Raw genomic sequence first — 25,412 nt, forward strand, 5'->3', positions numbered from 1 at the left:
AATGAAAAGTACCTTGAAATTGAGCTCAAAGTAGCAGAAATCTTCGATTTTTGCCAAAGTTCAAAAGTAAACAAATCATGCTACGCGTCCAATACACGTCAATTGGCGAGTCTAATATTCTTTCACAAGTTGCTGATATTATTTATACCATTTCTACACAAATGCAGTAGTCTGCATAACAGCAAAGCTTCTATTTTTTGCGAGAATAAAAATTCAAAGTGGAAAGCAAAAGAATGTAAGAGGGGCGTGGGGATGTGACTAATGAACAGAGGAAATGTTATTTTAGTGCCAGGAATGTCTGTTTATTCTGGACCCTATTTGGAAATTGGCATCTTTTGAAATTTGTGTGAAATTGGCAAAACTGCTAAATTCTGACCACTTTATTGGATAGTTGAAATCAGTAAATGGGTGGTTTCTTGTACTCATTCGATAGAAAAAATGGAGTTCAAGCGAAATAGTTATGATTTTTGTCGACTAGTACACTGGAATTGGCCAAAAATAGGGCTCAAAGGGGGCAATATCGCCGATGCGTAAACATCATCGAGACCGCTAACTTCGTGAGAGCATAATTCCACAAGTTTTCCATCAAATTTCATACTTTTGGAGTCATTATGATCAGGAAAAGCTTCTCTATCTTTTCATAAGAAAAAATAAATTTTTTTTTTTTTGAAAATTTGGCGACCCTGAGAACAAGTCTGGGAGAGGGCCTGTCGACCCTGAAAGGGTTAAGAGTGTAGCAAGTAAGTTAAGCGATAGAAAAAGAACAACACAAAACTAACTCCTCCAATGTTGTTGGAGGTTTATAGGGCCACTGACAACATATGCCACCCTGTGCTATCTTCCACCACCCTACACCTCTGCCAGCATCTCCAAGGTAAGTGTGTACTATAGTATACATACAATAACCACTTTATTTCTTTACATTCTATTATGTTTTTATACAATATTTCTTATTTATAAATTATGTATATTGTTTCAATGTTTTTCCTTATGAAACTGATGTAGCACAGTTAGCCTCACAAACACTACATTTTCTCTTATAATAATGGGAAGATATGTAGTCACAGCAGGAGAGAGAATTGCAGCTGCCACAGCCACCACTAATCACATATGTAATGACATGATATATACTCTAGAATGAATAAAATGGGTTTCTATGTTATTAATGTTGTTTATTACAGTATGTCATAGATGAATTGCAATAGATAAGTAAGCCGTAGAGTTGATATTAGCGTCATATTCAAGTAGTATTTTGTCCTATCTCCAAACAATACTCTCTCCTCCCTCTCCCCTCCTCACTGTCTTCCATACTCCAACAAGACTCTTCAATAGAGGTAGAAGTGATTTAAATGTTCATTTATCCATTTCATTAGTCCTTTATATTTATTTCTCATTGTTTTCTCTAAGTAAAACTATAGATATTCTCTATAAAATGTATTTTTTGTTAATGCTTGTGTGTGTGTCTGAAATGGATTAACTGCATTTACATTATTTCTTATGGGAAATATTACTTCGGTTTTCGTACGTTTTGGATTTAGACCAACCTTCTGGAAAGGATTAAGTATGAAATCCGGAGTTCCACTGTATATCAAATCAATTTTCCTCACTGAAATAAACTGAAATGCCATTAATCTGTTCCAGTGGAATTCCTAGCTCTCAGGGGGCTTATTTACCTATCACAATTGATCTAATATGATATAATAAACAATATGAATAACATAGAAACATGATATATACTCTAGAATGAATAAAATGTCATTATATGACGAGTGGTGGCGGCCACTCCTGAGGTAAAAATAATTACTGCTCTGACCATTTCTTCCCATTCTTGCCCTTCTGAAGTCTTATTATAAGAGAAAACAGTGTTTGTGAAGCTAACTGCACTAGATCACTAGTTTCATAAGTAAAACACTGAAACAAAAGCGATTTTCTCGGAATTCCCCCCCCCCAAGCCAGGAGATAGGCCTACGTTTTGGGCGAATATCTTGGAAGTAAATCAGCGTAAATGCCTCGTACCTTCTCTACGATAAGGCACGAAGTACATACAGTGGAACCTCAAATATCGAACTTTCTTCGTTCCAGACGGCTGTTCGAGTGCCGATACCGAATGAATTTATTCCCATCAGGAATAATGTAAATTAGATTAGTTCATTGCAGACCCTTAAAAATACACTTATAAAAGCACTTACAAAAATACACTTACATAATTGGTCGAGTTGGGAGCAGTTCGATATTTGAGGTTCCACTGTACTATGTTTGTACTGCCTCGCCAAGTTGACTACAGCACACTTTGCTCATGTTTTTCTATGATTTCATGCTTTAATTCAATGGACATCATCATCCTCCTCCTTTTCTCAGCACTACCCTTTGCACTTAATTAGCCTTTTCAGGGTCCGTGCTGTAGATCTAAGGCTTTACGTTGAGGGTCCAAACCGTATATCTACGCCATGAGCTCAGCTCACTAAGCTGTGAGCGGTAAATTGGGCCTAGATATGAGAGAATACATCAATGTGGTATGTGTGTACCACATAAAACAAATCCTGCAGCACAGAGTGCATAATGAGAGAAAAAAAAAAAAAGACATTTTCGATTAAAACAGCAACTTTGCAGTGTTTTTTCGTATGTTTTTTATAGTTGTATTTGCGATTTCTTGGTCTCATTTGATAGAATGGAAGGTATATTACAGAAATAGAGATGATTTGATTGGTTTTAGTACTGAAAATGGCATGAAACTGAGCTCAAAGTAGCGGAAATGTTAAATTTTTGCCGATGCTCAAGAGTAAACAAATGACCTCACACGTCTAAAACACGCCAACTGGTGAGTCTAATATACGTTCACAAATGTGCTGATGTTATTTATACAATTATTACAATACTGCATGACAGAAAATCTATTTTTTGGTTTGAATAAAAATTAGTTTTGTGAATTAAAAATCAAAATGGATTTCATTTGTAACGCCTGAAAACGTAACTAATGAACAGAGGAAATGTTAGTTAAGTGCCAGGAATGCTTGCACTGTTTATTCTGGACCATATTTTGAAATTGGAATATTTTGAACTTTGCACTAAACTATCCAAACTACCAATCACTATTTTGTAGTTGAAACAGTTGAGTTGGCAATTTCTTGTGCTCAATCAATAGAATAGAAGTAATACTAGTGAAATACCTAAGAATTTGGTCGACTGGAATAAGGTAATTTGCCTAAAATGGGAGTCAAAGTCAGCAAAATCGCTGATGCATAAATATCACTGACACGTCAAAATTCGCTATAATTTCGTCAATTTTCCAGCAAATTTTGTACTTTTTGTTTTGTTACCTTAAGAAAAAGATTCTCTACCATTTCATAAGAAAAAAATAAAACTATTTTTTGAAAATTCTTGGACACTGGTGCACACTGAAATTTGGCCTCTGGACCCTGAAAGGGTTAAGACACATGGTTAGAAAAAAAATTTGGCAAAATAACTGCACAAAATGCAAGCACAACACAAAAGAGGCTTCCACGGTGAGGTAACCATCTGCACTGTTGTGGCGTTCACTGTGCCAACCAGTGGTGGCGTATCTGAAGCTCGCTTGTAACTTGGATTTTGGGTCACAATTCAAAGCAAAAAATGACCGAGCAGCAGCTCGTAACTCGGAAAACTTGTAAGTTGGGGCACTCATAAGCCAAGGTACCACTGTATATTTTACCGTACCTCCCCTAAATGGCATCAATCGTTAATTGCTGATGCATTTCAAAATAAGACTAACAGAGCACTGCAGCAGAGGCCTACTAGTCCATACTAGACTAGTCTTTCTCAAATACAAACCTTCTAACATATATCTGTCAAATCTATTCTATAGGCTACCCAAGGAATCAGCTTTGAAAACCCTACTAACACAAACCATAAAAGTTCCACTCAAATCCAACCTCTCTCTCATTCATATAATAGTCCAACCTTGTTTTGAAACTACCCAAGGTTTTAGAGTCAAAGACCCTACTAGGAAGAGAGTTCCACTCATTAACAACTATTTCTGAACCAATATTTTTCCTAAACCCTTCCTAACCTTAAGTTATAAATTCCAAACCCATTATTTTGAGTCCATTCTTTGAGAGAGACCCTCAGTACCCTATTTACATCTTTACTTATGCCTGTCTTCCACTTCACACTTCAATCATTGCTTATGTTTGCAGGCTTCCTGTAAACTTGGAATTTTAGGGTGTTATCTACTTTGTGAACGAGACTTAAGAAATGATAAAGTAACTCCAGCCACCCAAGCTTACTGAGCTAATGCACCGAGGAACTCGAACATTACTAAAGGAAATCTTTAAAACTACAAGAAATAAGAGGGCCAATCTGCACATTGATCACCACACTGCTGAGCCTATTCTTGATGGAAGAAGAGTTGTGAATCCTTGATTAACACCCTATCATCATACATCTTAACCGACTCTGATAATAAGGGGTGTTATAGGTCTCACTTGCCACAACCCTACACAAATCAAATCAACTGGACAATCGCTAGAAACCACAGATACAATGGCAGTAACTTCCAGGAAGGTTATATGGTGAGTATGCCCTGTAGGGCATACTCACCACAGTCCTGTGTGAGCCTTCCTCTGCCAATCTTCCAAGATGGTATACCACAGTCCTTCAGCCCCGCTCATCTGCTCATCTAAAGCACTCTGGCAACCTCCTTACCAGCATTGGAGACACCTCTATCCCAAAACAAGAAACTAAGTTTGGACGCCACTTCCCTCTTCAAGGTATCCACCACAAGCCACTGACCTTCCAAAGATTTTGCTGACCTGACTGAACTCTATTTACTTCAACTGTTCCTCTTTCAGTAACAGGCTTTATAAACAAATGGGAATGGGCTTTCCCATCAGTGCCATCTTAAACTTTTACGTGGAACACCTAGAAACTGAACGATGCTTCATCAACATCCCCACCACTGTCACATGGATCACACAGTGAAACACCAGGTTTCCACCAAACAAACGTACAATGATAAAACCATTTATTCTAATAAGCTAACTGTAACTAACCAACTTAAGAATATCAACCAATGGTTCTATGAAGGAAAATAATACCTGGTTACAAATCACAAGAGAATTGAGAACGTGATGAGTAGAAAGACTGCAGGGTCATTGTTAAATTAAGGCACATCTACACGAGGTGCACTGGCTAAGCGAGCTAGAGGTTAAGACAGTAAACAAAATGATGGAACATGACCACAAAGTGCAGGGAGACAGTGGAGAAGTTCGTACCAAAGGGCAACAGGAAAAACAGTGAGCCTACCTTTGATTCTTTAGTAAACTGATGCAATAACAATGTATGGCATGTGAACATACTGTACTTATCAGCACAATTAGTATCTGAGGGTTAGGTGTATGCCATGCTGTCTAGCATGACTAGCAGACTGGCTGAACTGTTATGTACAGAATTTGGAATAGTACGTTTATTTTAAAGGTACAATAATTTTGACAGTTAAAAAAAAAAAAGTTCCGTACTGCCATCTTGGACTGACTGGCTAGGGCAGGATTTAATATTCTCCATTCGTTCACTATCCTTACTATCAAATATTAATCTTATTCTATTTGTTAAACCCTCTCAAGAGGTATCTTCATACTGGTGAAGGGTCCTTGATCCAGAGAATCTGAGCCACTCCACCCTTCGAATCAAATCTGATTCCTTCCTATTCCTCAGGCACGATATAACCTCTACAAGTTTAACGCTTCCCAAGAAATACACATTTGCTAAATGAAGTCTGATGGAAAATAGTACCATTCATATCGATAAGAGTTATCTTTGTAGATAAATGGTTCAGAGAACAAACAAGTTGATTAATTAGACATGTGCAACACTTGGGTATCTTTAATGAGGAAACATTTTGCCACAGTGGCTTCATCAGTCCATACAAAGGAGAATGGACTGATGAAGCCACTGTGGTAAAACGTTTCCTCACTGAAGATACCCAAGTGTTGCACATGTGTCTAATTTATCAGCTTGTTGGTTCTCTGAACCATTTATCTACATTCCTGCCTGACACAGCAACATCTTGGGATCTTAATACTATAGGGAATTCTTCACTTGCCAAACCTTTAGTTAGGCATGACCTACTTTCACATTTGTATTTGTCAAATGTGATACCACCTGCGACTGCTGCACCTCTCCTGCCTACAGTATATAAGCCACTTCTTCGCACATATGCTGCATTCTTTTCAAACTGACGGACTGATTACATCGACTCAAGGCCGAGGGACTGATCACCTCACACAACCCGTTTTTCACCATTCTCCTTTGTATGGACTGATGAAGCCACTGCGGTGAAAAGTTTCCTCATTAAAGATACCCAAGTGTTGCACATGTATCTAATTTACCAACGAGTTATCTTTACTAAAACATCGTTCATGGGACATGAGTAAACTGACTTAACATAGACATTATAGTATAATACTACTATAAAAAGCAGTGATAATGTGTGAGTGTGGTGAAAGTGTTGAATGATGATGAAAGCATTTTCTTTTTGGGGATTTTCTTTTTTTGGGGTCACCCTGCCTCGGTGGGAGACGACTGACTTGTTGAAGAAAAACAAAAAAAAAATATATAATACCATTCTTTAAATAGGCTATGCAAGAATAATTTAATGAATACAAATTTATGAAAATATAACAGGTACAGCTTACATAACTACAACAATTTTCTTAAAATAATAGCTTATTACTTAGACTATGTAAATATCCCGTTAAAACGAACGCCCAAAGATCAGTATCAACCAGGGTCGGATTACCGCATAGGCAAACTAGGCATTTGCCTAGGGCCCCATGGTCCAAGGGGTTCATCCAAGACTGCACACATGGTGCAAGTGCAAAGGGGTCCCTACCTAAAAAGTTCAAGCGTTTGGAGAGTAAAATTGATTTGTAGCTGATCGCTGCAGACCCCTAGGTCTCACAGCTCCTGGCCCCTCCTTGTAGCTGATCACTGCAGACCCCTAGGTCTCACAGCTCCTGGCCCCATCCTCTTAGCTGGTCGCTGCAGACCCTTATGTCTGCAGCGACCAGCTAACCATAGATGGCAACACTCAACACGCCTTTGTTTACATCAGAACAGCTGTGTTTTCCCACTAATGGGTGAGTATGGGAGATTCCTCTCCCAATTTTCTGTAGTAATTACACGTTATCTAGACTTGTACTGTGACAAATTAACTGAAGTGTTGTTGATAGACATTGATGTGTATGGATAAATGTTTGTTTTCGCCTCTAAATGTTAAGGGAGGTACCTGATAGGGTTACTTGACCAGTAAAGACGCATTTTTGGTAAAAATACTATAAAGAAAAACCTAAAAACGCAAACTGACTTCCGTTTGTAGGTTTTAAAAGCACTTTGTCCTGTCTAAGTCTTTATCATTTCAATAACAGATCTCAATTGAAATTTCACATACAGATCAATTGACATTCATTGTTCGCTTTGTCGACTCCAGTGGTAAGCCTGTATTGCGCTTTATAAAATTCATTCCTCTTTCAGGCCATGATGGAGAAACGATGAATGTAGCACTGGATGCTCTGCTTGAACATGATCTCTCTATTATGGATTGCCGTGGCCAGAGCTACGACAATGCAAGTAACATGTCGGGTAAATATAATGGATTGCAAGCCCGTATCAAGCAAATCAACCCACTTGCTGAATATGTGCCCTGCTCAGCACATTCTCTTAATCTTGTTGGGTCATGTGCTGCGGAGTGTTGTGTCGCTGCAGTTTCATTTTTTGGACTTTTACAAGCACTCTAATTTTTTCTCTGCTTCAACGCATCGGTGGAGTATACTCAAGTCAACCATTCATGGAGATGTCATCAAATCATTATCAACAACAAGGTGGTCAGCGCAGCATGATGCAACACATGCTTTGAAAGACAGCTTTGCTGAAATACGTTCTGCTTTGATCCAAACAGCAGAGGATGAAGACCAGACAGCAACTACAAGAAGCTAAGCAGCCAGCTTAGCATCAAAATTGGAAGATTTTGAATTGGCCTTACTCTGTGTGCTTTGGGACTGTATACTGGAACGGTTAAATGCCACGAACAAGACACTTCAGAAAATTGAAATTGAAATGGCTACTTGTGCTAACCTCTATGCAGGCTTAGTGGAATTTGTAAGCTCACTTCGCAATGATGAAGCTTTTGAAATGTTTGAAGAGAAAGCTAAACTGCTGGTGAAAGACTACAGTTACCGGGCTGATCATCAGCGGTCAAGGAAGAGGAAACGCAATTTTGAAGAGCCAGACAATGAAATTGTATTGCTACCAAGGCAGAAATGTAAGACAGCTACATACTTCGTCATTCTGGATTCACTGATTACAGAATTGGTGAAAAGAAATCTACCAGAATCTCAATGACAAGTTTCGATTTCTGTTCAAAATTACTACTATGCCAGATGCAGAATTGAGAGAAGCTGCATTAAAGTTGCAACACCACCTTTCAGCAGATATTCAGGACACATTTGTTGAAGAAATAGTTCATTTTTCTGGGTATATGAATCAGATTAAAGCTCCACCTGAAAAATGTGCGCCCTCAGCTGCTTTGAAATATTTAAGAAATGCAGGTATCTCAGAAACCTTCCCTAATGTTGACATAGTGTATCGCCTTTACCTAACACTTCCAGCTATTAACTGTGAAGGAGAACATTCATTTTCTGTTTTGAAAAGAGTGAAAAACCAGCTCCGTTCAACGATGAGCCAAGACAAATTGTGTAACCTAGCCTTGTTGACCATTGAGTCTGTTCTAACAAGAAATATTGATTTTCAGAATATAATTGATGATTTTGCCAATATGAAATCCAGAAAAAAGTTTATTTAAGAAGTGCCTGTGAATATAAACAATTCTTTACTTTGAGTTTATATGATTTGATAGTCTTATGCATGATGTAATAACAATAATGGTCAGTGATTTATAAAGGGAATAATAGTGCTGTAGTGGTTATGCTGAATATAATAGGTACATGATGTCACTACTTTAATAGCCTAATCTAGTAATACTATGCTCTCTTGAGTTTATTCTCTTTAAAATGCATGATTTAACAAGATAGTTATAATGGCTGTTGGTAAATGGTTTTGGTTGTCTTGATGTACTTTCCCTATTAAATTTAATCTAAATAGCCAGAATGTATTTAATTAGACCTTAAACAGGCTCACACCGACCCCCACCCCCAAGCTGGAAGGGGTCGCTTCGCTTACCCGTAACTCAAAGGGGCCCCGCCAATCTGAATAGCCTAGGGCCCGGATAAGATAAGATAAGATTTCGTTCGGATTTTTAACCCCGGAGGGTTAGCCACCCAGGATAACCCAAGAAAGTCAGTGCGTCATCGAGGACTGTAACTTATTTCCATTGGGGTCCTTAATCTTGTCCCCCAGGATGCGACCCACACCAGTCGACTAACACCCAGGTACCTATTTGCTGCTAGGTGAACAGGACAACAGGTGTAAGGAAACGTGTCGATATGTTTCCACCCGCCGGGAATCGAACCCGGGCCCTCCGTGTGTGAAGCGGGAGCTTTAGCCACCAGGCCACCAGACTTCTTAATCCGGCCCTGGTATCAACCTCCTGAATAATTTTTTATGGTTATCAATCTTTCAAACCTCCTGAATAATTTTTTATGGTTATCAATCTTTCAATCAAACTTATCACTATGCATTAATCGAATTAAATACGTAACAGCATTAAATACATAACTGTTGGTCAAAAGCATTTCCTATTATTCTACTAACCAAGGTTTATTTTGTTTCATTAAGTCTGCCCTATGTAATATTCTTCCTTTCGTTACAGTCAAAGCCTAAATTTGACTGACTCTGCATGCAGGCAAACCTGGAATCATTTTTCTATACACCAATTTATATCTGAATCTGGTATAAACCTTGGTAATAAATACCGACAAGTTGGTTTAGAAAGACACGTAAGCAAACACTAACATATTTATTAGAAAACGTTTCGGTCCTGGAACCTTGATCACAGAAGTGATCAAGGTTCCAGGACCGAAACGTTTTCTAATAAATATGTTATAGTGTTTGCTTACGTGTCTTTCTAAACCATATCTGAATCTGCATTTCTTCTGTAAATACAAAATTCGATATCCTACTTATCATTTAGTATTGGTAAATAATATTGTGTAATCAAACTTTTATACAAATGAAGAATATAATACGGGTATTACCGAGTTGCAGGCAAGTGTGGGATGCATATGTGAAAAAGAGTGCTTGGGGAGCTGGGGTTTAAGGTTCTCACCAGTGCCATGTCACCTTCCAGAGTAAATAGTTTAAATCCGCAACAAAGGTACAAGTTCAATCTCACCATCTCATTTTCTATTATAAAAAAAATCAGCTGTAGTGCTAATTTGCTAACTACAAAAAACATCACAATTTCTGGAGGTTATATGGTAGGCGAGATGAACACTTAATTTATTATATTCGCAAAAAAGCGCTAAACCTGCACGAGTCATACAAAGCAGACGCTCACTTACGAAGATAGCAGTGACGGTGCGGTCTCCCTTGGTAGTGGTCCTTCCGTAGCGCACACGAGGGTCTTGTGTTGGCAGTGCAATATCCGAGCCACCAGGTGCAGTTTTCTGTTGTGAAGCACTAATATTTCTGTCTGTGCTATCCACGCTTGCTCGGGTGGTGGGACCCGACTCCTCTAGCAACGAACTACAGTTTCTACGGCTTTTGATATTTTTGCTCTCTTCAGATTCATCTTTCCTTGATGTACGGTCAAATTTCGCGGCCGGAGTGGAAGGCCGCCGGGCAGTTGAGATGAGAGGAGTGCCGCTATTTTGACTAGATTTAGCCAAAACTGACGCCTTTGTCTTTTGCCTACTGGTTCCTGTGGTGCTTAATTTTCTTGAACTTACCTTAGCAGTCTTCGTTAAATTTGATGCACGTTCTCCTGGCCTAGAAACGCTTGAAGTTGAACGACATGCCCCGGTAGTGGATGAACGAAATTTCGAAATTCTAGAATTAGCGACATCAGATTTTATAACAGAACTACCATTACCGGACTTCGTACTGACACTTCTTGATTTGTGTGAATTAACGTCTAACCCCTTGGAACTCAATCTATTCATGTCTGACCTCTCAGTATTTGGCCTGGTTATTTTTGAGCTTGAAATGCTAGAGCTTCGCAGACCCGAGATCACATTAGAGGCAGACTCACTGGAGCGCCGCCTCGCGGGTATGAAGACATTATACTGTGTGGAAATGGGTTCCCTGGATGGCAGAGACCGGCATCCCATGTTAGCAATGGATACACTCCCACAGGACGTGTCGCCTCTCACGCTAGATTGCGCTTCACCGAAAGTAAGCTTTTTCGAACTTGAAAACGTTGAGCTTGACATGTGCGTCATTGTCATGGAGCTAGAGTGTGAACTTGACATCCGTGAGGAGACAACGTGAGAGGTCGAACTATGGCTCATACTTTTAGTACTACTTGTGTGTTCAAGAATGGAACTCCACCCGCCTGGCAGGATCCTACTGTTGAAACTCTCCATTTTTACTGTTTACCATCAACCACGATCTCCACCTTTCACCAAGACTCCATTATTTTTCTTTATTAGGAAGCCGCACCAATATCCTTTATTAATGCTTTATTTTCATTAAAAGAACTAAACAGAAGTAACCACGCTTGTCTGCAACACCCGAAAAAAACCACGATGTCAAGAGCGAACAATACAGCACTCCATCACAGAAGGTTGGCATGTGGGCGGGTGTACGATGAGGCTGTCACTCCCTCCACCGGTTACCTGGGGGTACTGAGCAGTGGCTAGCGTCCCTGCCCCAGCTCTGATGCCCAAGCTCCGCCCACCCCGTGCCCACGCACCTGTCTACATTACACAAAACATCTAGTGTTTCTTGTTTTGGATTAATAGCACAATACTTACATTAATTGTGCATCTCAATAAAGCAAAACTTGCTTAGTGATTAACACGTGATTGGTAAACAAATGAGGGAGGGAGGTCATACATGCGTCTGCCCCCACGCCTGTGACGTCAGACACCTCAATACTGTCGCCATGGCCCAAGAGATGAACAACGCCCACGTTACCGATCACTATTTCCTGCATTACTAATAACTGTTGTTTTAATACCTATTGTTGCCATGGAAAGACGCTGAATTAAGGAATAAGATGAGATTATCACACAAATAATCAGCACAAAGGAGAAAGCAGCTTATGATTATTAGGGAAAAGCGCCAAACCCAAAAGGGTTATACAGCTTCCAGGTATTGGGAAGCAATTAGGTTCGATCCAAGGGGAGGGGAAACTTAAATCCAGATCCCCTCAAGCATCAAGGAACCTCCCTAGAGTACAGTGGCGTGCGTGAAACTGGACCAAGTCCCGTCCTCCTATCCTGACTCAGACCTCCCTACATTCCCAGCCACTAACACGTCATTAAGCTCTACCTTAATCCCATAATTAAAACTATTGTTGCAATAGTCTAAAAAATTATGTCCAAGGTGACCTAGTCTAGTATAATGCCTACAGCAATGTCTGCATCGTAAAATATAGCCATAAAAAAACAAAACAAGCAGCGGGATGAGTAATTCGTAAGATGAAAGGGAACTCGTTGCATATTGCCAGCGGGTTTTATGCACTCGCCGGCTGCAACATATTAATTTAGTTCCTACAGGGAACTCACGTAATTCCCAAAATAAAAGGTTTATAGAATACAAGTTTATAAAACCCTAGACTAGTCTCACACCTATGACTTCACAATTGCTCAAAGAGCAGCATCGAGTCGAGTGGTGTGGTACTGAAGGGACGCAGTAGGTGAGGGTCGTCCAGGGTGCTCCCATATAAGGATGGTGGTGGGCTCTAGTCCAGAGCACCGCCCCACGGCCCACGCTAAACCCCTCCCTCCAACCCCACCTCAATGTCTCTCCAGTAATCTCTCATATTATGAACCTCAATTATCCTACTTATTAATACGGTTTATATATAGCCTTTTTATATAACTGATATGACCAACCTGTTCTCTTCCATAATCTTCCAATACGTAAATATTTTTTTAGCATTTTTTTTTGTGGATGTTATTAACTACCTTAAAAGAAAATATACTTAAAGAGTTAACCCTGTGCATCCCTTCCTAGCATTACCAGTGGAACCTCCACACACCCACACTCATACCTACTCACCGCTTTAATCTACATCCTTAAAAACTATGCTTCATAACTGTGGTTGAAATTGTTAAGCATTGCATCATCCAAACTTCTTACTACACTTGGAAGTACGGCCGCTCCAGTGAAACAACCTGGCATAAACAAACTCAGAATCCTTCATAAACTGATAGACAGTAATGAAGGACCCTTACATTTTCAAGAACATATACATCACAGCTTGGCGATTTAAACCTTGTGATGACATCACCCTCCTCCTCCACAACAATGTCATTTCCGTGCCTGCTTTAGAGTTATAAAATCCTTTTCTAAATATACATGACTCAACTTTTTTTTTTTTTTTACAATTCCTAAAGTAGCTTTTATTTTCACGTATCCATCTGCCGACCCAAAACGAATATAAAAAAAAAAGGTACCAATTTCCAACTCGTTTCGATTAATGAATTCTTGCTTCAGCTTAAAATCTATAATTCACAGTTTCAGAAGTGTCAACAGCTTATGTGCCGACTCTGCCATCAAAACTATGTCACCCACACGCAGCAACTTTCACCCCTGCCTCATTCTAATGTAGCTCACCATAAACATCCACAACAAAAACAACGTCCACTTATCACCAACATGAACAGTTAGAATCTTGTGATATTTATCCCACTGACAACTGCTCATATTATATACACATAATAACCAAGATACTCGTACATATAATAACCGATACTAACATATTTCTGATCATAGTATATGTTCATTCTAGTGATGAGCTTCCATCGTATAAAAAAAGACTGCATATATAAAGTTTGCTGGAGCTGGGAATCGTCTATAGAAGAACAAGTGATGTAATTACAAGCAAATTACTCTTATGCTCTTAACCGAGAATGAAAAACGAAAGAATAGATGGAAATTACACTTAAATGTGCTACAGATATATTCAAAGGCATTTTAACAGTGGTAAACTACTGCTAGGAACTGAACAATGGTACAGTTTAAACAAACGCCATGAAGGTATTTAAATACCTGTATGATCGAAAAGAACAGGAACTCCCCGTAATTTTTAAACATATTGGTCATTTCCTACTAAGGTAGGATTAAAACAGCAAGTTATTAAACTGATAAAACTCAAACTTTTAATCGTTCAGAATTAGGAAGGATGACCCAAAGAAGGAAACATCATCACTCAATCTCCATCTGTTTTTACAAAACGGAACTGATATCACAACCTGGATTTTAATTTTAATAATTAATGTGAAGCGCTAAACCCAAGTAGGTCATTCAGCGCAAGACGTACTGGAGGCTTGATCCTCCGTCTGCTGAACTCAAGACAAACGTGCTTCCGTAGTATAACAAAACCTAATTAGTACACTTATATTTTGATGAGCTGGCTTTAACAGTATGTTAGCTGCCATACGAGTATGTAATGTGAACACTATGCAAGTATTTTTAGTATACACAAACCAATTCAATAATTAAAAGAAATTAAATCTTAGTAATCTTGTCTGCATGGAGTTCTCCAAGACAAATGAAATAATGACAAATGTAAAAAAAAACTATTATTGCTTAGATTCATTACTTAAGTTTAGTAATATAAAGAATTACTCCATTCCTAGTTTACGTTAACGCGCATCAATGAGGAATATTAATGTAAAGAGGCAAGTTGAGCGCACTTATACACTAACTATATATTTTGTCTACATTAACATCGCACAACCACTTGCGGACCATATTATTCGTAAACTAAAAATATCTTGGTCGGTGCGCGATCCGAGCAAGGTATTCCTGTATCTCGTAAGCCCTCTACGTTAATGAAGACACAATACTGCAAAGGTGTCATAAAACTATAATGCAGCACAACATATGTATGCGTAAGCATGTACAATTGCATGCATGTACATGCGCATGTGTGCAAATATTATGTAAATGTGAAATTGTACACGTATGCGATTTATACTTGTGTATATGTACTCGCCTAACTGTGGTTGCAGGGGTTCGAGTCTCGGCTCCTGGCCAAGTCTCTGCTGGGCTCTACTTGTTTCATTCTCCTGGCTGCGAGAGCCCTATCATACCTATTCTTAAAACTTTGTATTTATTCTGCCTATCCCACTTCACTGTCTAGGTCTTTCCACTTCCTGACCAATTTAAGGCTAAACATCCCTGTGACTTATCTGTGCTTTTAACTTTCAGCTGTGATCGCTTTTACCAGAGACCCGCCTCTCAGACTCTCCCTGTCCACCTATCAATTCCCCCAAGTATTCTGTACGTTGTAATCATGTCACCTCCGGTTCTTCTGTCCTCTAGTGTCAGGTTTAGGTTCTCTAGCCTCTCCTTATACTTCATACCCCTCAGCTCTGGGGCTAGTTTCGTTGCAAACTTTACACTTTTCCCGTCTTCTTTACATGATTGATCAGATGGAGGTTCCATACCGAAGCTACACACTTCAAGATGGGCCTGGCATATGCCGTATATAATGTCGTGAATGCTTCCTTGTTAATGTTCTTGAAAGCTACCCTTAAATTTGCCAGTCTGGCATTTGCTGCAGCAGTTATTCGGCTGATGCGTGCGTCAGGCGAAATGCTCTGAACTATGATCACCCCGAGGTCTCTTTCAGGGACGTCAATAGCCTTTGTCCCGAGCCTGTACACTAATTTCACAACATTTCTGCCCTTGTGAATATAATAATGGTACACAAAGCATACATATGTACTAACGCACTAGTACACATGTATCTCAACCAGTCCACATGTATTTGAATTAGTGCATATATATAAACACATGTACACTTGTCATACATAAGCATTAATATTACGTATCCTGTGCGTATGCATGTGTATACAAGTGTGTGCCTATGTATTTGAAAGTGTGTAAACTTATTTCCATATGCATTTTATGTATGTGTATGTATATGCATGTATTGTTGTGTATTATTATTATAATCAAAAAGAAGCGCTAAGCCACAAGTATTGTTGTGTATGAATTATTGTATGGACATATGTTAACATGTGCATGTACAAATGTATACTTTTGTTTATGTGAACATATATGTGTGTATATATGCATGTACACTCGCCTATACACGGTTGCGAGGAACGAGTCTCAGCCCCTGCCGCCCCTTCCCCTTTCAACTTGCCGCTTAGATTCACTCCCTCCCAGCCTTGTGCTCTATCATACCTGCTCTTAAAACTACGTGTGGAGTCTGCCGCCCCCACTTCATCGAAGTCATTCCACATCCTGACCACCCTGAGATTGAAAAAATACTACCCAACATCCTCGTGGCTCATCTCTGCCTAAATTCCAGCTATGCCCTAGTGTACTCGTTTTTCGCCTCTCAAACAGCCAGTCTCTGTCTACCCTACCGTTTCCTAAGAATTTTGTATATTACGTCTCATGTAATCAGCTTTATGATCACTAACACTATCCTTAACTGTCCATTTACTGAAGAATATAGACAGTTTAAAACCTACAGTATGTGATATGTTAATGAAAATAAGATACCAGATATATTAAGCAAATATCCTGAATATGTTTACAGCAGTTATCAGTTGTAGATATAAACCCAGAAGTATGCCTGTTAATCTTTTTGGGACCTGGTTCCTACGTAGGCTTTTTTTTTTTGTGTATCCATATATGTATTCTTGTGCTACAGTTCACATGATGGAAATGGAGTGCACAATAAGAGCAGCTTTGGCGGCAAAATCTAAATCTGCCTTCTAAATCTAAATCAGTCTTCTAACGCTGTTATTCATTTCCACTGGTATGCTCGTCGCATACTACTGCACTTTCTCCAGTTTGATGATATGCTTTTTGAAGTGTGGGTTCCATACTTGAAGACGATGCTGACATATGATGTATAAAGAGCCAAGAATGACAGATTCCTGAAGCCTACTCTTAGATTTACCAGACAAGTATTAGCGCAAGAGGTTATTCTGATAAGAGCCTCTGGTGTTCCAGATGTCCGAGTGAGGTCTACAGCTTTTCCAAAGTTTATACTTCACTTCCGGTCTTGTGTACATGTGCAAGTGTGTGCATATGTATGCTTATCTGTATACAAGTACACTTTTGAGTGGTATGTACACGTGCATATGTATACATGTGAATATATAGTGTAAGAGGAATCATTCCACAATGCTCAACAATCTATTCCTGTGGTTCTCTTCTCACAAAAACCAACAGACTGATCTTAATGAAACTCGTACAAACACTTAGTAGAACAAAGCTGTAAAAAAAAAGAATATTTTAAATTGTTTAAAATTTAATATTTGTTTTGGGTTTTAGATTGAAAAAATTATCTCAGAAAATTGCAGAAAAATTTACATGTGTAGTTTTAAAATACAAAAGATTTAAGTTTTCGGCTTTTTTTTTTCTTAAGTGTAGAAATGGCTACAACTATGGCCATAATTTTTAAAAGGGTGGACCAGTAAGCCAGCAGAAGGTCTCTGTCAGACGACTTAAAGCTCCAATGGTGGGTCATCATCCAAGACCCACATCAGGAAACACTTGTTCTGTTTCCTAAGAAACCTTATGCAACCTAACCTTTTGAAGTGGTCCAGAGTAGGAGGTATGATTTATATCAATGTACTATAAACCCCCCAAATTAAATCTCTAAGACACATGAACGTAAGTTTGAAGCCGACCAAACAAGGCATTCTTCAGTTATCACACAAAATCCAATGAATAGTTCTTTTTTTTCTAATATTTGCATATTAGCAAATTTGCATCTACACAGCCTAAACTTACAGGGTATCATCCTCATCAAATGCATCAACATTAAGGTTTGAAATTAACAGACGAGGTATCCTTGATACTGATGAAAACCAATATACCAATCTAATGAAATTTGCACATGTAGACTTGTTCAGCCCAATAATGCAAAACTTGCACTCAGGGAAACATACCAGAGCTAAAGGTTTTTAGCTGACCAAAAGAGGCATTTTCCAATTATCCTCTTCATAAGATGAAGTGGCCATAAAGATTTGCTTATTGAAGCCATTCAAAAGAAGTACTGTATACTCAAGTACTTTATATTTAACAAAATATATGAGGGAAATATTTCCACAGCTGTGCAACTACATACTTCAATAATACACAGCCTTCTTCTATGTAAGATACATCAGTGCTCAATGTTTAAACCCAATCAGAAGAGACTTTTTAAAGTTATCAAACTCATTCCAAGAACCCTGGAATGGTCTTTACTGTATAACACTGACCAGAGGGCACCTGCACATGATAATAGTTGCATGAACCTTCCTCAAGTTATAGTAAACCAGCACTGAAAATTTGAAGCCCATCAGGAAGGAATAAAAAGTTCGGACAACCACTAAAAAAACCTCTTTGGGATGTCAATTTAGTCACTCTTACCTGTTTTTAGTTTTTCCATCCTTACTTTCTCTCACTAAGAGTATAATAATACAAACATGTAGAGAGTAAACAATATATATTCCAGCAAAATTTTGAATGTTCTAAAGCAAAGTTTTGTAGGTACTCATTAAGTAAACTAAGTAGGACTAATGTACTGTGACTCACGAAATCGTAATGACACGATTGCAAACAAACCATACCCCAGCCGGGATTGAACCCGCGGTCATAGTCTCAAAACTCCAGCCCGTCGCGTTAGCCACTAGACCAGCTAACCACAATAAGATTCGTCCAACTAGGTATATTTCTACACCATAGGAAGGTTAGCACAGGCACCACTGTGACCACAAATGGTGTAGAAATATACCTAGTTGGACGAATCTTATTGTGGCTAGCTGGTCTAGTGGCTAACGCGACGGGCTGGAGTTTTGAGACTATGACCGCGGGTTCAATCCCGGCCGGGGTATGGTTTGTTTGCAATCATGTCATTACGATTTCGCGAGTCATGTTGACGGCAGTGAAGGGACTTGAGCTAGAGCTCGTCACGGCCACGCTAGCTGGAGATTCGTCTGTAAAAACTTGCATCTGTGGTCACAGTGGTGCCTGTGCTAACCTTCCTATGGTGTAGAAATATACCTAGTTGGACGAATCTTATTATGGCTAGCTGGTCTAGTGGCTAACGCGACGGGCTGAAGTTTTGAGACTATGACCGCGGGTTCAATCCCGGCCGGGGTATGGTTTGGTTTTAATGTACTGTACTCCCCACCTGGTATTCCCCTTAAAATATTGTGTTTTTGCTAATATTTTGATTGCTGTATTTCTAATCCTTAATTAACACTTTCTTTACCATTTACTGTTCAGCCTCTATTTTCTTATGAATATTTATTTGTGTAATTACCCATTTGTAGCTAAAGGAGGAGATGGTGTCTCATCTTCAATAATGTGTTTGTCATAATTTTTGTTGTTTAATTTCTAATGACTGTAGTACCTTGGTACCTTTCAAATCACTCCATTAGTCCAATCACTGTTTGCAAACAAAATTTTCCTAGTAGCCCTTAGCTCAACTTTTTGCTCAATTCAAAACTGCAATACTGTACTTTGTTTTTCTTGTTGCAAGTACAGTACTTTCTTACATCCCTGGGACTGTGCCAATATGCTTAGAGTTACATTTACCTCGAGATCTTTTCACAGATGTGCAGCTTCTCTCCCACCATGCTTTACTCTTTATTCAGTCTGGTCTCCCTCCAAATTTCAACCTTGTCATTGTTTGGGTCAAACTCTGAAAGTCACTTGTTTGACCACATTCAGTCTGTTCTTATACTTGTTAGTTTTACATCAGCTTCAAACAAAAACAGGATAACTCCTATGATAAGTCACTCACAATTAAGAACAGTAACAGTCCTAATACTGATCCCTGAAGGACCCCATGCATAACTCTCTCCCAGTCTTTTCTCATTTCTTCCAGTTACTCTCTGCTTTCTGTCATTCAAGTATTCCCTGACTCATTCTGCCTATTCCTATAAATTTTGGACTAATTTCTGGTGTGGTATTATTAAATGCTTTCTTCAAGTCCAAGATAGATGACGTGCCTTCCTTAAGTGAATGTGAACTGACCTGACTAGGTTGGGGCATTGACTTGGTCCGGTGGAGGACTTGGACCTGCCTCTCACGGGCCAGTAGGCCTGCTGCAGTGTTCTTTATTTCTCATAACATTATTTATAACACATTACTCTTATAATGCAATCTACTCAAACCTTCCTTGCTTTATCTCCAACTGCTACAGAATTCAAAGAAACTCTTAGGACAGGATTTTCCAGTCCCAAAACTGTGCTGGTTTCCAGTAAAGAATCTGTTCTCTCAGTGGTGCAATATTCTTTTCCTTATATGCTCCAGAACATTTGACCATATGCATGTTAAGATACTGGCCTGTAATTCAGTGCCTCTTGTCTGTTCCCTTTTTACATACGTGAACCACATTTTAAATTTTCCAGTCTTCTGGCAGTCTCTCTGATTTGAGAGACTGAAGATCTTTCTTACTGGCTCACACAGTGGTTCAATTTCTTTCTCAGCACCAATGTAGATATACTGTTGGGTTTCAATGCTTTTGTTACATTATGCTTCTTCACTAACCTATCACTACTTTTTTTTTTTGTGGAATTGATGCTTTCTAGCACCAATGTTCTGATATACGTATATGTACAAATGCAAGTGAATATACATTTTTCATGTTGATTTTTAAATTTAGTTATAAATCACTTTCATTTTGATTTGTACTGTTATATATTTACACATTGTTCTAGTGTTTCTGGCTGCCTATGTCTATTTTCTTAATTAGAGAATTTCTTTATTTTCCAGCAGGTCATTTTCTTTTGAACCGAAGATCGAGAGTCTTTTTTGCAAGAAGCATACACAATAATTGCATTTTAGTATATACTGTAGTTATTTTTTATACAATTCAGAGAAAGCAGTGTAAAAGTGTGTGCTTCACTAGGTACAGAAGTGATAACTCAGTAAATTTCTAGCAACCTGAATATAGGCATTCTGCAGTATGAATCATGAACTGAATCTCTGAAACTGAAGTCCTGACATATCTTTAAATTAGTTCACCAGTACAGCTCTCCTTCAGTAAAGCAGTGAACTTTAATTTACTTCAACAAGAAACTAAGTATTTCCAAATAATATATGCCACTTATTTCACTGCTATTATACTGTACATTATTTTCTGTTTGGCATAAACGCTAAATACTTCTTTACCACTGCTTTACTTTAGGAGACAAAAATCCAACAGTAACCAAAGTCCTGTACTTACATTAAAGCGTTTTTCATACTGGAAACGGTTGTAGATCTTGGCAATGCGATCGTATGTTTCATCAGCGATGAACTGGTACTGGTTGTTCAATTTGTCAAGCTGTTGTATGACATTGTCGCCCCCGCTCTGGATGCGAGGCCTCTTGCTTAGGCTCGCGTCCAGACTAGGGTGAACGTCCTCTAGACTGGCCTTGTACTGGGACAGGCGCAAGTCATAGATCTACAGGGGTGTTATAAATTACTAGAGGTTAGTATTGGTTATTATTAGTTAGAAGCGATGTTGCTATTTGAACAGCGACAGAATAAGACTCAAGCCACCAAAAGCAGTTAACAATACTAGACCAACATTATTACGATTACATTATATTTACATGCCAATTCATTACTCTCAGTTATCCTGTAACAGGAATGCATGCTCTGAGTAATGAAAATTAGATTTTATAGAATATACAGGAGATTTCTGAAAGTCACCACCTGAAAAACCTGCAATGAACTGAAGTCAAATGTTTAATAATTAAATTTATGTTTTTTGGTGACAACAGGAGTGCATATACTGTGATATTTGTGCTAAAATGTACTTGTGTGCTTGTGCATATAGTGAAACATACCTTGGCTTCCCGTATGAATCGGCCGCCAAGGGTATTTACATGTTCTATGCTTGTTTTCTTCTCTATAATTTTCATGTACATACTCTGTAAAGAAAATGCATATGAATTAATGGACCTGTAAAGTAAAGAGGTGTTTAATCCCTGAAAAAAAAAAAAGGAGGATTAAAGTCTTGAGTCTTTCTTCTTTGTCCATGGTTGTCCTGAAATATAAAGAGGATTGTGGTAATCCATAGCCTCATTTCTGAGTGGGGATAAGGATGAGGATAATAGGATGGGCTAATTGTAGGTGGGTGGATGTATGGGAAATGTAGGAAATTCTGGTTATGCGTTAGTATTGAAAGGAAATATAGTTGTAGAAACAGAAAAGTACCCTGTTCTGTATTTTAAATGTAAAGGAATCTTCCATTTCCTAGGTTGAGAGATTTATACAAAGGGGGATTTCTTTAAGTTGAAAGAGCAGAATTGTTTAAATGTTGATAGGTCTAAGATATGCTTTAAGTTGGAAGATCTTGACAGAAAGAATGATGTAAGCTTCTTGTTATATAGAGGGTAGGCTTACCCTCAGCCTCTCAAGTTCAAGCTCTGCCTCAGAAGGACCTAGATCTTCAATCTTCTGACTGCGAAGGCCATTCTCCATGTCATTTAGTTCTACCTTTTCTATGTCATGACCATTGCGATACTTTGTAAGAAGCTCGCACGCAGCCTCACAACTTCGCAGCCTGAAAAGTTATAGTCAGTTTAATATCAAGAATGATAGTACTGGATTATAAAACTAAGTAATATTGTACTAAATTATTTCATTTGATCAAAATAAAACAAATACAAGTATTCAGTTTAACAATATACTGACCTCTCAATGATCTGTGAGCAGATGTTCTCCCACCGTATGCGAAGTTTCCTCACATCTTCCTCTAATTTATCAACATCAGGGTGTATCTTTTGACTTGGTCTCGACTTGACAACAAGTGTGTGAACATTACGACATTCTTCAAGAAGACGATCAATCAGTGCCTATGGACAAAAATAAAAAAATATCCTTTATAGCAGCATCTAACCATTAAACGAAACAATCCGAAGATGTTCCAATTGCTTTAAAGTTTTATCAAACTTGTCATATACTAATGTACAATTAATTATATTTCATAAATTAATAAGATATTTTGCAGTTTAAAATTTTTTTCAGTGTGGGTGCAATATTTAATGTGATTAATTTTTGTACAGCATGTACAAATTAGATATTCAGTAACCAGTATCTCATTATAAAATACGTAACTGCTTAGCAAATCCGAGTTCACCGCACTGTACGAAAATGTTTAACCATACCATTAATCTCATAATCAAATTGTATTAGGTGAACAATTCTTGCTAGTATTCACAAATTACTCTCCAAACACTCCCTACTCAAATTACCTGATGATCATGGATAACTTGCTGAATGTTTAGCAGTTCCTGGTGTTCATGTTCCAAGTCATCCAGGTCATCAGGCAGGTCCTGGTGTTCAGCCAACTTCAACTCAATCTCTGAAACCACTTGCGAGCCCTCCTCAATGCCAGTCACTACCATCTCTACACACTTCATCCTTAGAAATAAAAAAATACTTTACAATAATCTGCACACAATCAAGAAATGTCAAAGAACATTAAGAAACAATGCCAAATTTTATAACCTGATACACTGATAATTATACAAGATCTTCAAAATTACGAAAATCATGCATACCTCTCAATGTAAACGTGCGAGAGGGCCCAGATACGATCCCACTGTTGTGTGATGGATTCCACTGTCCTCTGAATAGCTGGTGTACGACGGGACAGGTTCTGGTAGTTCTTCTGGATACTCTCAACCTATTTAAAATTATATATTAACATGTGTGAAGTACTGATACAAGTTTCATTTACCATATGCTTATCATAGATACACTTTCATAAATTCTGAATGCTTTTTTTTTACCTTACACAGTTTAAAAATACCACAACAAAAGGCTGAAAGGTCTAACCCAAGGGCAAACTTACGATGCATTCCAGTCATGAGTACGTCACAAGCTACACACAGACACAACCATTGCAAATTTTAGTGCGTGTTCTTTCATTATTTATAGCCGTCTCATTTAGCTCTTTAAGAAATGCTTACTAATTGGCATAAAAATACATAAGGATGTTTAAATATAAGAACCCATTTTTCTTGTATTAATAATCAATAGGTTCATATTTTTAAGCCACCCTTGTATAACAACCATTCCAAGCACCATACACGAAATGAAAACCACTTAAACCATTTATATATATTTAACAACCTTCAACACTTACCTCCAGTTCATGTGAAGAAAGATCATTTTCAAACTGTTTGTGTTCTATGACCAACTGCTCTAAAAGATCCAGGTCCCTTGGGATGGAGGCCAGACATCTCTGGATGAGCATTTTTTCCATCATATCTAGGTACTCCTTCAAGCTATTACACTGCTCAACCAACACTGTTCCCGGTTTCGGTTCTGTCCAAACACCAAAACAATACTATAGTTACTTTAACAGTGATGGACATGAAGGAAAACTCGAAAGGTGAAATAGAGGGGAGAGTAAAAGGAAGAGGCAAGGATTTGGGATTGGATGAGTACATAAACAGGTCAGTTATTCAGCTATCCAGTGTTGCAAGTTCTCACACGTATAACAGAGGTAACATTTTATTAGAAACCACAAGACCAAACCATTCTCGCATTACTAACACCAAATACATACACATCATTAACAACTTTAAAATTCCTCCCAGTATAATAAAGCCATAATGTTTGATCTACTTAAAATGCCTAAGAACGGTGGAGCACTGCAGTAGGTCTATAGGTACATACTAGACAGGTCAAATTCAAACCTACCTACCCCATCCCATATTTAAAGCTACCTAAATTTTCACATCCATGCTGCTGTTACTACTCGGAGTTTGTTCCGCTCATCTACAATTATTAATGAAAATCAGTAACTGTACTTTCCTGTATTCTTTCTAAATCTAAATTTGTCCAACGTTGATCCAGTACTGAGTCCTACCTTTCTTAGATATTTTCACCACATTTACATTTCTTCTATTTACTCCCTAATTTCCATTTATATATTTCAACCATATAACGCCCCCAGTGGCGTTGGTGTCACCCGGGGCGCCATTTTTAGTGTCACCCCCATGAAATCCATGGGCGGGGGGATGGGGGGGGGAATAAATTCCAGTTACCTCGCTACTGCATGACGAGTGACTAATGCTTAGCAATGTGAACGTTTAAGGACCATAAACCGAACAGAATACTTCCCAACTTTGTTAATTATAAAATAATCGTAGAAATATTGAGGAAGCAAACTCAAATATCACTGAGTACAGGCAACAGATCCTACATTTATTCATCTTCAACAATGAAAAAAAACAAACTTGAAAAATAAAGAAAAAACATTGCAATATCAGAGAAACACTAGTTCCGATTTGACCTTTATTACAGGTAACATCTCAGTGAATCTGATCTTACATTTCCTTGCCTTCAAT

At 38.4% G+C, this 25,412-nt stretch overlaps 1 protein-coding gene across 50 annotated transcripts in view; it reads right to left on the reverse strand.

The window, feature by feature from the left end:
- shot (dystonin-like protein short stop) overlaps window positions 1-25,412 on the reverse strand; it is a 956,738-nt gene that overhangs the window by 228,638 nt on the left and 702,688 nt on the right. For all 50 annotated transcript variants that reach the window (XR_011392260.1, XM_070087199.1, XM_070087187.1 and 47 more), the window contains 7 exons: window positions 24,203-24,384; window positions 23,616-23,740; window positions 23,307-23,475; window positions 22,747-22,907; window positions 22,456-22,615; window positions 21,897-21,980; window positions 21,290-21,508 (listed from right to left, as the gene is read on the reverse strand). Coding sequence is in view for 49 of the 50 variants with exons in the window: in XM_070087199.1 (XP_069943300.1) it covers window positions 21,290-21,508; window positions 21,897-21,980; window positions 22,456-22,615; window positions 22,747-22,907; window positions 23,307-23,475; window positions 23,616-23,740; window positions 24,203-24,384 (1,100 nt within the window). In the remaining variant the exon portion in view is untranslated. The remainder of the gene's footprint in view (window positions 1-21,289; window positions 21,509-21,896; window positions 21,981-22,455; window positions 22,616-22,746; window positions 22,908-23,306; window positions 23,476-23,615; window positions 23,741-24,202; window positions 24,385-25,412) is intronic.

The sequence above is a fragment of the Cherax quadricarinatus genome, chromosome 21 (assembly GCF_038502225.1).
Source record: "Cherax quadricarinatus isolate ZL_2023a chromosome 21, ASM3850222v1, whole genome shotgun sequence".
In the NCBI taxonomy this organism is placed as follows: Eukaryota; Metazoa; Arthropoda; class Malacostraca; order Decapoda; family Parastacidae; genus Cherax; species Cherax quadricarinatus.